The following is a 17,193-nucleotide window of genomic DNA, read 5'->3' as shown; positions in this document are numbered from 1 at the left end:
GTTTAGTCGGCCGCTAAGTGCTTATTGGCAGGAGAGTAGGAGAAGGGTGTACAATGAACTCTCCCGCACAGGGTCCCAAATTTAAGGGGGTCCAATTTTTTTATTATACAAATCTAAATAAAGTTTTGTTATTAATTAATATATGAAAAATTAAATGAATGTTAATTTATCCAGAAAATTAACACTCTAAGAGTCTTAAGGGCCCAATTTTTTTTTATTGTTATTATACAAATATCTAATTTAATTATTTTTTTTATATTTATAATGCTAAAAATGAAGTTAAAAGTATTTTGATGTTTCATTTTGTAGAAACATTATTATTATATGAAAGTATTAATTTTTTTTTAATGAATAAAACCCAAATTTTTTTTTTTCATTTAGCACAGGGCTCCAAAAATGTTTAAGACGCCTGTTTATTGACTCGTTAATTTGATTAAAGTGATACTAATTCCAAATCTCTTCCTACCCTTTGATATGATATAAGTGATGCTAGGTATAATTTCACCAAATCTCTTCTTACCACATAATATGAGAGGTTTTTTTTTTTTGACACATAATACGAGAGGTTAATAAGGAGTAATGTGACTTTTCCAAAATTCTAAAAGCCAATAGATTTTTTGAGCCAATTTTAACATCCCTATATATTTATCCTTTTAATAATAGAAACAAGTAAATTCAGTTTTTAATTCGACTTATCAACTGAATAATAATCCTCATACATATATGTACATATAATATTAATAACAAATAGATATTCTAACTTTGTTCCTAAAGTACTTGTACTTTTGCGCTCAAAGCGAGTCTTTGGTGGGCACAAGATTAAGAGATGGAGATGGTAACCTTCAGATGTCAAGGTTTGCAGCGGACGGGTTCCAACCAGTTGCTTTTAAATTCATATGGTGACCTGTTATAAGATTGCAAGGATTTAATGCAATGTCACTCATATTTGGTGACTTATATTCCTAGACTAGCGAATAAAGTAGCCTATCGAATAGCTAAACAAACTCTTTCCAATGTTTAACGTTTTTTATTATGCTAAATATAAGTTAGAACAATTGTCAGCCCAAATAACTGTTGCGTTTATAAATTTTGTTATCTGAAATTACTATTTCACCTGGTTTAGAACCTTGAGACTAAATTTTACAAGTTTATAAGTTAGGGGAGATATTGGAATTTTTTCAGAAACATTTGGAGCAAATTTAACTTTTATCTTTTTTTTTTTTTGTTCTTATTGAATTGAGGCACGTATAAAAAATAAAATACTTGTTTTAGTATATATATCTTAGTTTGCATAATAAAATTCCACATCATTATATTTGATACCTAAAAAATTATTAAGATTTTTTTAAAAAAAAAAAAAAAAAAACTAAAGAAAAAGTGAATTCAATCTTTAAAATTGTTTTATGTACTAAAATCTAACATTTTAAATTTTGTTAATGAAACATCATTTTTAACTATACCATAAATCACCTTTTTTTCTATATAATGTATATATAAGGTGCAGCTGTTGTTATCACTTGTGTCATTTTCATGATTAATCACTTAATCCTTCTCGAAGGCCGGCCTATGCATTTATCTAATTAAATTAACATAAGAATAAAAAAGCAAACTTTTCACATTTTTCTTTGTACATTTTTAAGGGAAATATATTAAATACACAAACAGAAACCATCTATGAACATTATTAATAATGAACATTATAACTTGAAAAAGCACACAAAAGATTTATCATTTAATCTTTTTAATTATTTATTGAATGTTGATCATCATCATCATATTATATACCAATATGAAGGATTCAACAAACTCCTCTTATTTTCAATCTGAAATCTGCAGCTGCTGATATACAGGCAGTACCAGATACTGTTTATTTTCCGGTTCGGTAGTCCGTTAGTCCGTTAGCGACCGAAAGTTTTAGTCTTATCCGTTGGACTTCCAACAGGAAGCTGCAATTATGGGCTTTGATTTCCATCCTAGAATCAGACATCCCTTCTCTTCACTAACTGTATAACCTTCACAAACATTAGCTTTCCCCATCCACTGCTTCGCCTTCACAATCATCTTTACGGGTGCGCCCTGAAATCCGGCTCTGCTCATCCTCCTCCGCCATTGGTCTACCCTTTCGTGCCTTTCAACTCTTGCTTGCCCTTCACAGCTCACTATGTTCTTGATTTCGTCTGCGAAAAAGAACTGCTCTATCTTTGCTCTCCTCGTGTCGTATTTAGGCAGCATTGCGTCTAGTGAGTCGAATATTGCTGAATAGTAATGCAATGCCTCCATAAATCTCCCCAGAAAGAAGGGGCCGTTGTGGCTTGCGTCTTGCTCTACTAGAATCAGAAGCTTGGGTGATAGTTTGTGGAGTGCGTGGAGAACCGAGTTAAGTGCTCCTCGGCTCTCTTTCACTACACAATGCAACTGCAGAATGCTGTTGATTACTACAGCTTCGCCGCCATTGAGTTTGAAGTCGACCATTTTGAGGTTTTCGAGGCTGCTTTCCACACAGGAAAACTCGAAGTCCACTCCCAAGCTTTGAGCGTAGCACTCCAGATCATCCCCTATTGCTTGGAGGCGCTCAGCTGAGCTTCCAACACCAGTTATTCGAAGGCGGCGAGGTGGTTTTCCCGCGCAGTTGGCTAGGCTTTTTATTAGACTACGCCATTGTTGTCCACGGGGTAGACCGAGGGTCATCCCCAAGTCTACAACATGAACAGAACTCTCTCCCTCAAAGGCTTCCAAAATCGATGCATTTGCTACAAAATGACCGAATTTGATATATGGACAAATCTCATAGACAAGGGACAACGCCTCATCTTTCTCTGCTGTAAAACTGAGCGCTCTCGAAAGAGGCCCCAAAAATCCTACTGCCCTAAGCGGTTGAACCAGCGCGAGCCGATCGGATAGCCCTTGCACAAAGCAGGAAGCAACCCTTTGAAATGAAGTGCCAAACACAAGAGCTTTAGCTCTCAGCTCAGACAGTAAAGCAGAAGCATAAGTTTTGTCGCGGCAAGCCACAGCTTCGGCACAAGACATGAGTTGCTGCACTAGTTTCATCCCGTCACTTCCTTCTACATCCCCGTCTTCATTTCTTTTGCTTACCATCAAACCCGCTGCTGCTTCTTCCATTGCCTCAATCGCTAAATACCTTTCCGCGTAAGCCCATACATAATCCCGGAAGTTGAGTTTCGGTAAGCAATTCAAGCTATGAGAACTACTGCCACATCCAATGGATTCAGTAAAGCTCGGTTCTTGCTTTGCCCTCTTGTGACATCGTATTTCATCAAAATCGAAACAGGTTGGGCGATCATGCTTCAACATAGAAATATGATGAACTGAATTCCAGAGATTGAGATCAAGATCAAAGGCCTCAGAACTTCTCTCATCCGCCACGCAGAATTCAGATTGCATATATATAGAAGAAGGCATTATTATCTCTTCTTCTACTAAATCAACCATATTTATGCAATAACTGAATTCTGGAACACCCAATTGCAGTAGAAGAGATATTTATAACCCGAGATTTCGTCACCGAATGGGTATATATTGTAGATTACAAGGCTAAGCTAAGTATTTAATTCGTATAGTGTGAAAGGTACAGGGGAAAAAAGAAGTAAGTTTGGAATCATTAATGTCATGTTTCAAGCAGGCATAGAGCAAGACGAGCATAGAACAATGGAATTCTTAGAACAGTTTCAAAAGAACCTGTCTCTTTTGGCTTTCAATTTCAGCACAGCACAAGAAAATTTAACCTTACATGAATATCTTATTTCAATTACACTGTTCTCATGCTTTTTCTAATGGCTTTTGCTTACTGTTTTATTCCCTATATATTGTATCAATGGTTACTAAAGTTTGGACTTTGTTTCATAAAGCTCATTGAACTTTATTTTCTTTCAATGAAGTCATTGAACTTTTCTTTTATTTCATTAAAGTCATTCTGGTCAATAAGAAAAAGTCACCAGAATAGCAACATGATAGTCACATTGGAAAAGACTTACTTTTACATATGACATAGCAGTCAGATGTGTCCCACATGGCCATATTAGCAGAAATTACATTTTTTTTCACGTGGCGGTTTCAAGCTATTAGGTTAAGTAAATGAAAAATGTAGGCTTAATACAACCGCTATACTTCGAAAAAAGTCTATTAACCTCCTAAACGTGTTTAAAGTGACCAATTTACTCTTTGAAAGGAACCTATTAGCCCCCTGAACATTCTGAAAGTGATCTATTGCCCCTCCCCCCCCCACCAAAAAAAAACTTGCTTAAACTGTACACATTTCAACTTTTCCACAATTTCTACTTACTCCGCCACGTAGAATTTAGGGGGCTAATATGTCAGTTTAAACAAGTTCAGGGGTAAATTGAACATTTTAAAAGTATAGGAGGCAATTGATTTTTTTTGGACAAATACATGGGGTAGGGATGTATTAAGCAAAAAATGTAACTTATTTTTTTCTTTTCGGCAAGTGGTTGTTATGTCATACATAAAAGTTAGCTTTAGTCCTTTCCAATATAGCCATGCCACAATTTCGGTGATTTTTGCCGACTTAATTAGCCGGAATGAGTTTATTGAAACAAACAATGAAAGTTCAATGATTTAATTAAAAGAAAATGAAGTTTGAAATACATTCCAAACTTTACTCCTATTATATCTCGACCTCGGTACGTCGAAAGAAAACCTTGTTGCATTAAAAAAGCAGAATGAAAGAGACAGATCATACTAATTTTGTTTCCATCTATCTGCTATTGTCTACTATGTTTGGGTTTGAAGGAGGCAATGAAAGGGACATTCTTGCTAATACAGGATCTTTTTTCTGCACATAAAGACACTGAGTATAAGCAGAAACTAGTTAATAAATAATGTTCAAAGTTCAGCCGGCCAGTTTCAGGTGCTTTCATTCTTCAGTGTTCGCTAATACACAGTAATTTTATGTTTATAAAATGCATAACATATACATTGTTCTTGATTAAATCCGTGCTGGATATACCATAGACACATGCTCGAGCACAAACAAGAGATACTATGCTATGAATAGCAGAATAAAGAATGAAAAAAATCCTAACTTTACAAGAAAAGAGAAAACCCTCTTACCTATTTACACTCCCCGATGCTTCTCTCGAACACCGAAAATGGAGGAAGAAGAGAGCTCTATGTTCTTCCTTTCTGCTCTACTTAATAAGAAAACTCATGGCCTCTGAGAGAAATGTATTTTTTGACCCATAAAGAGATATCCTCTGCACATACTTTGGCTTGCTGAGTCTGAAGAAGCGCATCAAGAGTAGCGAATTCATGGACGGTATCCTTATATTCGAGTAGTGGTGCGTCCACATTGACTTTTCGCAGTTCTTCTGAGTAAGCAATAGCACGGTCTCTCATACAATCATTTTCTGCAACTACTATTAGTGTTGGGATCATGTGTTTAGGAGGCGGAAGTTTCTCTCGGAGGAGAGGATTAGCAGCTGGGTGATCAAGGTCGAATTCGTTTTCAGGTAGGAAGAGTTTCCAGGCTAGCTTACACATAGTTTTGTCATAGATGTATGAGTTTGCCTGGTTAACTTCAGAATGCATTGGAGGAATAGTTCCGATGAAAAATGGGTACATCAACACCTGTGCTACAACCTTAACCGGATCGAATAGTTTCCCCGCCTCGACAGCTTTTCGAGCTACATAATCTGCTATATTTGCACCGGAACTTGCCCCGAGTAATACACATCTGTTCTGATAAAAGGGTTAAATCAATTCAATGAATTGCAGAAAGCCAATTATAAGAAACACCAGTGTGTGATTTGATCAACATTAAGCATAAAAATTTGTTCTTCATACAAGAACCTTCTAATCCTCTTATCAATCAATGGAATATTATGCAATCCTTTAAGTCCAAACCACAAAAATTTGACCATTAAGCAAACAAAAATTCCACAAAAGTGGCAGTTTTAGACCATTCTTTAGCAGGCAGTTGGACCATTCATATTATTATCCTATCAATTTTTGTCAAAGGGTAAATTACAACCCTGGCCTTAATTTCTTTATGGTCCCCGAACTTCAAAACCGGATATAAAAGTTCATGAACTTTGCACTTCACTAATAGAAGGTAACCCTCTATGGCAGACTAATAGAAATGACAATCTAAGTAACTTTAATTCTTGAACTTTTTGGTGTTGAGGTCATTTAGATGTTGTTTGGTTATAAAAGAGAAAGTAGTCGTTTAGAGAGAAAAAGCTCCCGAAATGGTGATGTGATAAATCGAAAACTTGGTTTCATGGAAAAAGTGATTCTAAGCAAATTTAATTCTTAAACTTTTCATTTTGAGATCGATTACTTAAAGGGGATTTTTATGTTAGTTAAGAGGAAACTCGTTTTGAAATTCAAATGCCATAAAGAAAGTGAAGCCAAAGTTTAGCGATCATAAGTGTAATTTTAGACTTCTGTTGCACGGAAATGAAAACTGAAATAGAAATGCATATCGGGAAATGTTATTTCTAAATAAATATGGTTAGGAAACAGTAATGGAAACAGAAAAGAAACCTAAACCGACACTAAACACTACTGAACAAGAGTTTCCATGCAATATAGGTTTAGACGGCCCTTTGACACTGTCATCATTTCTGCGTCATTTATATCATATAAGCTAGAATAAATATATATTATCACATAACCTATGTTGGACGGAATCGCATACCGGAAAAGTTATTTTTAAGAAAAATTAGATAGAAAATGTTAATGGGAACGGAAAAAAAGAAAAGGATTCGGTTACCGAAAGCCGAAAAGCTAAATGAAGAGTTTCCGTGCTACATCGCACATACACAATAAGCTAGAATAAATATATATTATCACATAATACAGCAAGCCAAAGCTCGGCTCGGGCTCGGGCTCAAGCTCATTACTTTTATACCAAGCTCGGGTCTAATTTTATAGCAAGCTCGGCTCGGCTGGAGCTTATTAATTTTATATTGGGCTGAGCTCGATTAAAGTCCTAGATTTTAACACCTCTACCAATGAGATATAAATTACATATATATATTAAATTTAAGCAAAGCAAACTCAAACTAAGAATTGAAAAAAAGTTACCTAGAAGGATCTCCATGAGCAGCTAACCAAGGTTCAACCATGGAAGCCCCAAAGCTATCAAATATACGCCTTTGAACGCCTAATCTCCTACATTCACTCAAATTAGCTTGCTTCGCCACCCAATTCAACACCGTAATCCCATCCTCAAACGCCGCCGGATACCTACTTTCCGGCGCCAATCTATACCCAACAGCAACCACAATCACATCACACATCTTAGCTATCCTTCTGCAAAACGCATCGTTTCCCACCGATTCATTACTCCCACTTACAAACCCACCTCCGTGAAACTGCAGCATCACCGGCAACTTCCTCTGGAACTTACCCGGCGGCGGTGAATAGCCTCCGTAAGGGCTTAATTCGGGTTTAATCGAAGTATCAAGTGAGGAAGAGAGAGCAGTTTCGGGGAGGAAGATACGGAGGGAGAGGGAAGAGAAGGGGTCGAGGTGAATGTCCTTGGTGGCGACACCATCGGTGAATACTGGGTTTCCGGCAACGATGGAGTCTTGCGGCCGAGAAGTTACACCAAAAGGGTCGGATTTATGGGTTTTGGATAAGCTCTGGAGAAGGGTTTTTTGGTGGTATTTGAAGAAAGAGCTGTAAAGTTTAACAATTAAGCTTGGCATTTTTTTTTTCAGAGAAAGAGGGAGGCAGATTGAGAAAAATGGAAGATGGGTATTTAGTGAAGATTAAAAAGATTGAAGCTTTCATGTTTTTGATGATCAAGGAGACAAGTTGAATTCAAACATTTGGAATAGAGGTCAAGAAGAAGCTTCTGCTTTGTGTTCAAATATGTTTTGCTTTATATTGTTGTACCTTTTGGAAAAGAAAACACTAAGTAATTTTCTCAATGTATAATTATAAGTAGAGAGGAAATGACAAAAGTTGATCAATTTATTTTTGGGTAAATTTCAAATAAAACCGTTGTGATTTCACTCATTTTCAGATAAAGGACTATAATTTATTTTTATTTTTTTAGTAAGGATTGAGGTTTTCAAAAAAGATGATTTTCGAAAATCGAAAATGTAGTTCCATAGCAAATATGATATTAAACAACTTTAATTCTTGAAAATTTTCATTTTCAGGTCGTTATTAATGATTGCGTAAAATATAATTGTAGTTATGAGTAAAATTTGTTGCGCTTGTAAATGTTAATGATATAATATTTTTTTTTTTAAATTTTGCGCAATGCGCTTACATTAAAGAAGAAAGAAAAAGGGTGTTGTTAAACCCAACCCCAATTTCCCACCCCTGGCCCCGTGAAAGGACGAAATTACCCTTTCATAGGTTTTGGGGTGGAAAAAGCTTTTTTTTTTTTGCTCTCTCGACACGCGGGCGTATGAACATCACGCCTCACCGTGTGGTCGGACGTGATAGCCTCACGCCTGACCGCAAGGTCGGGCATGTGGCTGTCACGTCCGACCACACGGTGAGGCGTGAGGCTATCACGTCCGACCGCGAGGTGAGGCGTGATGGCCACACGCCCGCGTGTCGGATTGGCAAAAAAAATAGCTTTTTTATCCCGTAAATAGTTCGTTAAACCCGTAAATAGGCCGTTAAACCCGTAAATAGTCCGTTAAACCCGTAACTATAGAATTGTACTTAAAACCAAAAAATAATATAAATTAATTAATAAATAGGCTTAATACATACCCAGCCCCCTAAAGTTGTCCATTTTATTCATTTAACCCCTTCAACTTAAGGGACATCCTTTTAACCCACTAAACTCCAAAAAAACGCTACCTTTAACCCCCTATCATCCGACGTGGCATTGACCTAGTCAACGTTTGTGTCTCAAACACAGGAGGCGCGTGGGAGGATTTTGTTCTTGCCTCCAACGGTAAAAAAAATTCATACAACCCCCTAAAGTTGTCCATTTTGTTCATTTAACCCCCTCACCTCACGGGACAACCCTTTAACCCCCTAAACTCCAAAAAAATCCTAGTTCCAACTCAAGTACGAGCATTGGAGATAAAGAAGATTTAATTGGTGTCTTTCTAATTTTTAATTGGTGCTTTTTTTGGTCTCAATCCACGTTGGAATTGTAAAAAATGTTTTAACTTTATATGAATTATGACCACAGTGTATATAGATACAGTGGAAGGCAATACAAAGGAATAGTCAAAATCTGATTTGATATGAAGTATAGAATACAGTGGAAGGGAAGTGATGACTAAATGATATTTATAGCAATTTTTTAATATTATGGACTTTCAAAAGAAGAAAGTAGGAAAGAAAAGAGCAAATTATACACACGGACAACATTATATCTCGGCAGTCTAAAATATGGGGTTAAAAGTAGCGTTTTTTTGGAGTTTAGGGGGTTAAAGGGGCGGCACGTGAGGTGAGGGGGTTAAATGAACAAAATGGACAACTTTAGGGGGCTGGGTAATTCAGGATACACACGTGTCACGCGCGTGATACACACGGACAACATTGTATCTCGGCATTCTAAAATAGGGGGTTAAAAGTAGCGTTTTTTTGGAGTTTAGGGGGTTAAAAGGATGTCCCTTAAGTTGAAGGGGTTAAATGAATAAAATGGACAACTTTAAGGGGCTAGGTATGTATTAAGCCTAATAAATATTATTAATCACAACATATAAAACTAATATAATCTAGTCCAAGCCTCTCTCCTTTCAGCGTCTAGATTCTCCAAGTGACGAACACTCTGATGACAAAATAATCGCCATTGGGTGGCAATGGGAGGCACTGGAAACGCAGGATGTAAATAAAGACGTATGTAGTGACGATAACTCCCCAAATGACAAATCACAATCTCTCGCTCTGGTGGTCTTCCATCGTTCGAACGCATCGGCAGTATAGTGCAACATCCTAATTGTTCTGTAGTAAAGAGGAAAATTACTGCGTTCAATACAGATGCAGCAGCAAATAAGTCATCCGGACTCACCATCCAGTGGGACTCACCACAATCCGCTCCTGCCCATTTAATACGTGTGAGGGCAGCATCAAATCCGTTCCCGTACACTGGCGCATACAGATCACGGTTTGCCCGCATCTCATTCTCTATAAGCACTCTCATCAGCTTCCACTCCTCTTGGTTATAAATGATGACATCGGCTAAAACACGAAATCCACAGTTACCATCTGCTACAACATCATGGAATCCAGTAATAAATGGTACGATGAGACCTTGAACCCGATGTAAATGGTGGTAACTGACGATATCCGCATCAAATCCGACTGAAAATATTAATATATGAAATTTATCAATAAAAATATATTTACTTTAACTTCAACATATATATATATAAATGAAATAAAATATACCCGGCATCTGGCTGTTATGCACAGATAAGGATGAAGAACGACCTCCTGTAAATGATTAATAACGAGCATTACATTCCAAAACGTGACATTTCTACAGCGTTTCGGTGTCTAAACCCGAAAAACAGCCACAAATATGCTCGGGCGTGTGAGCATCACTGCCCACCACATGGTGGGGCGTATGAGTATCACGTCTCACCTCATGGTGGGGCGTATGAACATCACGCCTCACCTCATGGTGGGGCGTATGAACATAACGCCCCACCACATGGTGGGGCGTGCGGCTATCACGTCCCACCACATGGTGGGATGTGATACTCATACGCCCCACCATGTGGTGGGGCGTGTTGCCTACACGCCCGAGTGCCGAACCAGAATTTTTTTCCCAAATCAAATTACAGAAATGCAAGGAAGTTAAATCGGAAAAATACCTCGAATTCAGACGTAGCGTCACTCCCGTCTACTCTCGGTGATAACAGATTGTCTTCCATCAAACGTGTTGTCTTTGATTCGGATGAAAATGTATTTGAGAGACTTTGAGAGAGTTTGGGAGGGATTCAAATTTTCAGTTTTTGTTCAAAGGGCGGTTAGGTCTTTTTCGGGGGTTGGAAGTGTGAATATGGGGCTGGGTTTAGTAACCCACAAGAAAAATCCCCACCAGATCCGGATGTGATTCGAACCCATGACCTCCCAAGGCATAGGTAAGCTCTCAACCACTAGGCTAAGAGCTTCACCACAAATGTTAATGATATAATAATATAATTACACTATAATATTAGAGATACAATTGCTCGTGATTGCTAATGTTGAGAGTATTTTAGTGTCTTATTCCACAAACATATTTAAGGAATTACGTGATACAACATCATTTCACCTGGATTAATGTATAAATTTGAATAACAAATGTTTCAAGTGGTCATGAAGATTTGGATAAACTTGATGGAATTTTATGAAAATTTGGTAAAATTCATGTGAAACTATTGTAAAATATTAACATAGATTATTTTTTTATAATCAAATTTCAATAGATTTCAATTGATTTTCCCATAAGTTTCAACTACTTTCACCTTTTATGAAACCGTTTGCAACTTATTGAAATTGTTTTGAATCATTAACACAAAGGTTTTACTTGTATTTCCAATATGTTTCAATTGAGTTTAATATGAGTTTCACTCAGTTTCACCTTTTGTGGAACTCATGTCAAATTATTCTTTAACACAGTTTTCATCATTTTTCAAAAGGTTTCAATTGTGTTTTATATGAGTTTCAACTAGATTCACTGCTTTGGTGAAATTGATTGAGACTATTCTGACACATTAACGCAAATGTCACATCAAGTTTCAACATGTTTTAATCAAGTTTAACATGAGTTGTACCTTTTTATAAAATTCCTTGAAACCATAGTCATGCACAATGCACCCCACGCAATCCTTTCTAATCAAAGGTATGAACCACTTGTTTTGCTGGTACTTTAGGAAAGAAAGTTTAATGCTAGGGTAATAAGGAGCCTAAACCAAAATAAATAAAGTACAAATACAAATAAATACAAATAAATCATGTGGTTTAAGCAATTTGCAAGGCAGTTTTGTGTTTTAAAAGTTTGCAAACATGACTCTATAGTTTGTAGAGTTTCTAAACTCAAATATTATATCAAAAATTGCTGTCGCAGTTATTTACGTCAAAAAGCAGTGATTTTGAGCAATTAAAAAAACTAATTTTGCAAATTAAGGAAGTCACATGAACTTTTTGATTTAAAATGTGAGTCACAAATTCTTTAACTTCAAATTTTACAAACCTTGTACCCTCATTTAGAAGTTTTTAAATCACGAAATTCCATTTGCAAATCGAGCAAACCATATATTATTTTTATACTTTACCTTAAAATAAATGTACTAATGAGGACGACTCTGAAGTTCATAAAGTATGCCAAGAACGATTCCGATATGCAGAACAAAGAGAGGGATCGTCCGGAAGCCCAAAATCAGTTGACACCAAACCATGGTGGAATTATAGGGACCTCAAAGCAAAGTGCACCCTCTATAAGTGTATGGTACAACCTTTGAGCAATGACGAAGAGCCTAAATGGAAAAATGAGCATGAAGTTCAGGTGACACAAGTCCGCGAGATAGCGTATTTGGTGATCGCATTGGGCCTCAGTAAGTTATTGATGGTCGAGAGTGGTTCCATCGAGCTTAAGGTTAGCAATGTAGTTCTTGGATGTGCGGAGCGAACAACACATATAGGGAAGCACATTGTTTTTTATCCCATGAGAGACTTAGGGTCCAAATCTTTTCAAGAAGAGGAGAATGATGCGGACACCTCCTTCGTGAAATCGAGCCAAGATGGAGGAAGGCTCCACACGACATGTAAAATTAACCACATGTTGTGTGAGTCGGGTGCAGGATGAAGAAGTGGGGATAAAGGATAACCATCGCGTGTCAAAGGACCCACACGATGTGTGGATATGTTGCTGAGCTCTTGGAATTTCCGAAGAAATTCACACGACGTGTGGCTTTCCTTCACACGCTGTGTGACCTGTGAAGTGGGGGGGGGCATTGAAGACTCTCATCGTCGAGCAAAGGAGTGGCTGGAGATAATAGTCACACAACGTGTCAGACATGTCACACGCCGTGTGAGATGACTTCCTCACCAAGGAGACCAAGCTGCCAGATTCTTGAACCTTATTACTGTTTTGCCATTCTGATATTACTGTTTTTCTATTGAGGCTTATTTACCATTCTAACACTTACCTATTTCACCCCACCTTACCCCCTATTCCTTTCTTTATAAGATGTAACCCAAATAAGGCCTTTATAGTCTTTTGTATTTAAATTAGATGAGGTATTTAAAATCCAACTTTTGTAAGGGTGATTATCTTTTTCAATCAAAAACACAAAAACTTCTGTTTGAAGGAACAAGGTTTATACCTTCCTATTAGGATTAACTCCTTCTAGTTAAGTTAGAGAAGAACTTCTTTGTTGATTTAAGATCAAAATCAACTCTATATTTATTTATCTGTATCAGAAAGTATCGAGAGGATCCAAGCGGGGTAAAAAGGAATATGTATAGAAGTGAAGATAATTAGTCGTTTATGACATAAAAATTTGGTACAACTGATCGGTTGGTGTCACGAAAGAGGCGAGCTTCTTCTCATGTATGAATACATGCCCAATGGAAGCCTTGATTCTCACCTACATGGAAGAGTAAAAACAAGTTTAATCTAGTCAATGAGGTATAAAATCGCTCTCGGATTAGCTTATACCTTGTTATATCTCAATGAAGAACAATTTACAGAAAAAAAGGGGGAAGGCAAAAAAAAAAAAAAAAGAGAGATAGAGAGTCATGCCAAGACAAATTATCATTATATCATAAGGTTGTTTGAAGCAACAAGGCGGTCAAATATAAGAGAGAGAGAGAATCAAAGAGAGAAAAAATTGATCAAATCGACCACCAACCCAAATGTATTAAATTGTCCAATCATCTCTAATTTAGATATACTTTTAAGACAAAAAAATAAAATCTAGATATCAAAGTGTGAATTATGATAAAATTCACGTATCATTCGTATCATTTACTTTAAAAAATAATTATCTTAATTTAATTACACAGTATAAATAATATATTGATGGAAGTATAATGTGACATTAAACTATTGATTCGGGGCTTAATACATCATTTGCCCCCTGAACTTGTCCAAAAACGCTTGATAATGATGTGATCGGTAAAATTTCAGTTTCATGATTAGAACCGTGAGCGAGGAGTAAATTTCAACTTCTTCGGGTTTCCGTTTGGGGAGGAAACCACATGTGCAAGAAGTTGTTTATCAATCTCAAACAAAGTCATATCTTCTTCCTTCAAACAAATCCAAGCCTCTATCCCATTTCCTTCTTTAGTGTCAAGAAAAATGACTAGATTCTTAAAAAACATCCCGCCTGATACGACCCATTCAGGCTTTCCCCACCCGAAATCAACTTCATATATCGGAAAATTACACAAACTAGTGAAGCTATATCGCACAACCTCGCCTTTAGAAACTTTTATGGATCTCTCTTTCAGGAATTTCAAGTGCTCGTCGCTCTTTCGAAGGTTATGTACATACTCTAAGTTCACATTCCGAATCGAATCTTTCATCTTCTTCACTATTCCGTAACATTCATCTTCTTTAGCTTCCATGTCAGCCTCTGCTGCGGCGAACCTGCAGAGGTTCCCGAATGATTGCTCCGGCATTGGCGGCGCCATTCTCGGCCTTAAGTTCACGGCATGAATCATCATATATTGCTTATTACCTGTGAGGAAGGATTGATTTGGTGGTTTGATAAATGCCAAATGGAAAAATTAATAAACAAGCATATAAATAAGAACATACGTACACAAAATAGTATATTATATAATGTAAATAATATCTCTTCATGTCACGTTAAGTTTGATCCATGACATTAACATTTATTTTGTATTCTACAAATTGAATTTAGCATCATAGTTTGACTTCGTTCAACTATGAGATTCTTTTTTTATGAGATTATTTTCATACTTATAAGAGGTTTTTCTATTAATAATATATTATTGGTATAATATAATAGTCATTTGGATCTCCAAACTAAAACTTTAAAGTCAATTAAAATTTTAATCTATCAAAATCATCAATCAGGTCCCTGAACTAAGTAAAAGTCATCAATTGAGTCCATATCTAAAGCAAAAATCATCAATTGAGTCCTCATCGAAAATCATTCGGTTGAACAGTTTCAGAATCTCTTCCACAAATCCATTTTGAGCCAACACAAAGATCATTACAGTTCATGTCAAATAGTCACAATTTCTGATTTTAGGATAGCATAAGGACTCAATTGATGATTTTTGCTTAGTTCAGGAACTTAATTGACGAGTTTGATAGTTTAAGATCCTAATTGACTTTGAAGTTTTAGTTTAGAGGTCAAAATGAGTATTCGGTATGTATTCTTTATACTAAGTGTGGACTCAGATAACTTTCTGAAAATGTTTAAACTAGCTTCTGGAAATTGTTTAATATGATATGATTAACTTTTATTACGTACTTACATTTAGTCAAATTAAAGTAGATATCACTTGGATCAAATCTAACAGTAAATAGATAATTATAAGTTCATACACTCATTATATAGATGGATTCAATCAAGTCTAGAGATAAATTGATTACTTTGACATAAATTCAAGTTAAAAGATATTTCCAAAATTTAGAATGTCAATTGGCTATATGGGCGGAGACAAGAGGGGCCAGGTCCCCTCAGCTGCTGGAACCACTTCTACTATGGATGGTTTTCGACTTCCCGACTGTTAGAACTACCCTAATTAGAGATGGTTTCGGCTTTCCGACCGTTAGAACTATCCCTATTATGGATGGTTTTCGGTTCCCCCGTCCGACCGTTAGAACTATCCCTATTATGGATGGTTTTCGGTTCCCCCGTGAATCACCCCTATTCAGAATGGTTAATTAACTCAATTAGTTTGTATTTAATTACAAAATTCAACTAGATTAATAAATAATAGAGCATAAATTATCTAAATTTGTTCAAAATGATTCAATCTTCTTTTATAATCTAATTCTAATTTAATTTTAAAATGTTTTACATTGTTTCATAAAATGGGCACCCAACGAACCAATAGTGTATTCTCAGCTGTTTGGCTACAAAAAGAAAAATATATTACCTTGTTTAGCTTGAGCAACGGCCATGAACCGGCTCCATATAAAAGCAGCTAAAGCCTGCACCCGCGACAAGCTATATTTAGCTTCAAGAGCAGCTATGGTGGAAGCATCAAACACAAACACTTTAGTGACAATCTTTTCCTTAAAAACCCATTTCGAAACCTCAAGCCCCGATAAATCTTTCGGTGGAAAAAGATCAGCAGAACCAAAAGAAGGAATTTCAATATCCCTTAAATCAATCCCTCTAGCCACAGCAGCCCAACAATTTAAGAATATAAACTGCGATAAAGCATCTCCAAGCTTATGTGACATAGCAAATGAAACCCCAAATCCACCACAATTAAAGAAAGTAACCTGAAAAGAAGCTCCTAAATCTCCAGCTTCATCAGGTTCAATAGGAACGAATTTGAAATTGTGAAGATTGTTTCTGTTTTGGAGAATGTCTGAGAGGTTGCAGTTAGCTTTGGCTTCGATAAAGAGAACGCCTTCGTCGTTACAGTCGACGTGGGAGTTGTTTTTTATCCGGCCGGCGAGGGGGTAGAAGAGGGTTAAGGCTTCTGATAATGATTTCTGCAAAAGTTTGGATCTTTGGGAGGAGGAAATTGTGGAGTTTTGAGAGTAGAAAAGGAGGAATGGCATGGAAATTGGGGGTTGGATTTGATCAAGAAAGGAGAGTTGGAGATGGTTATGGTGATTTGGTGTTGGAGAAGATGGTTTTATTAGTTGCTTTGAAATGAATTCTACTTCTATCCTCATTCTTCTTGTTTCAATATTGAAGAGATAACAACAAGAGTATGAAGTTAGAGTAATGATAGATGTTTGATTATTCATATATAAGGATGATTGGTCAAGATTTTGGGTTATTATAAATTAGTACCTCGGTTTCATAATAATTGTCATTTTGAGGAAATTTTTTTTGTTTCAAATTATTTGACGTTTTACACTTTTCAATAAGCATTAAATGTGTTTTTTCCAACTTTGTCCTCATATAATAAGAGAAAAAAAATTTACAGAGAAATTTAAGCATTAATTACAAGAAGGTAATAAGGTAATGTTTAACGACTTTTTAAACTAATTAATAGGTTTCTTAATATTTGTGTAGAAACCTTAAAAGATAATTAAAATAAAACAGAGAAAGTACTAAAGATCATAAATAGTCT

General features: G+C 36.3%; 3 protein-coding genes across 3 annotated transcripts; all 3 read right to left on the bottom strand.

The window, feature by feature from the left end:
- Nucleotides 1-1,660: 1,660 nt before the first annotated feature.
- LOC136229568 (GRAS family protein RAD1-like) lies at nt 1,661-4,244 on the bottom strand. Its single transcript, XM_066018442.1, has one exon. It carries the CDS (start codon nt 3,451-3,453, stop codon nt 1,921-1,923), a length of 1,533 nt encoding a protein of 510 aa, XP_065874514.1. The 5' UTR covers nt 3,454-4,244; the 3' UTR covers nt 1,661-1,920.
- A 661-nt stretch (nt 4,245-4,905) lies between these two features.
- On the bottom strand, nt 4,906-7,898 carry LOC136229570 (probable carboxylesterase 16). Its single transcript, XM_066018444.1, has 2 exons — nt 7,069-7,898; nt 4,906-5,713 (listed from the first exon to the last, which is right to left on the bottom strand). Exons 1-2 carry the CDS (start codon nt 7,692-7,694, stop codon nt 5,173-5,175), a joined length of 1,167 nt encoding a protein of 388 aa, XP_065874516.1. The 5' UTR covers nt 7,695-7,898; the 3' UTR covers nt 4,906-5,172.
- A 6,196-nt stretch (nt 7,899-14,094) lies between these two features.
- LOC136229676 (stemmadenine O-acetyltransferase-like) lies at nt 14,095-16,789 on the bottom strand. The gene is made up of 2 exons (XM_066018590.1): nt 16,036-16,789; nt 14,095-14,639 (listed from the first exon to the last, which is right to left on the bottom strand). The coding sequence occupies exons 1-2, from the start codon at nt 16,787-16,789 to the stop codon at nt 14,095-14,097; spliced, it is 1,299 nt and encodes a 432-aa protein (XP_065874662.1).
- Nucleotides 16,790-17,193: the final 404 nt, after the last annotated feature.

Source organism: Euphorbia lathyris, chromosome 5 (assembly GCF_963576675.1).
Source record: "Euphorbia lathyris chromosome 5, ddEupLath1.1, whole genome shotgun sequence".
NCBI lineage: Eukaryota > Viridiplantae > Streptophyta > Magnoliopsida > Malpighiales > Euphorbiaceae > Euphorbia > Euphorbia lathyris.
Note: the sequence above shows the minus strand (reverse complement) of the source record. Positions and strands in the feature narration are given on the sequence as shown.

What these genes read in the sequence shown, in the direction of transcription:
- LOC136229568 (XM_066018442.1), bottom strand. Translation starts at nt 3,453, where the DNA reads ATGGTTGATTTAGTAGAAGAAGAGATAATAATGCCTTCTTCTATATAT.
- LOC136229570 (XM_066018444.1), bottom strand. Translation starts at nt 7,694, where the DNA reads ATGCCAAGCTTAATTGTTAAACTTTACAGCTCTTTCTTCAAATACCAC. An exon ending in GCTCATGGAGATCCTTCTAG is followed by an intron (nt 5,714 to 7,068) that starts GTAACTTTTTTT and finishes TTATCAGAACAG; the next exon opens with ATGTGTATTACTCGGGGCAA.
- LOC136229676 (XM_066018590.1), bottom strand. Translation starts at nt 16,789, where the DNA reads ATGAGGATAGAAGTAGAATTCATTTCAAAGCAACTAATAAAACCATCT. An exon ending in CGTTGCTCAAGCTAAACAAG is followed by an intron (nt 14,640 to 16,035) that starts GTAATATATTTT and finishes CCTTCCTCACAG; the next exon opens with GTAATAAGCAATATATGATG.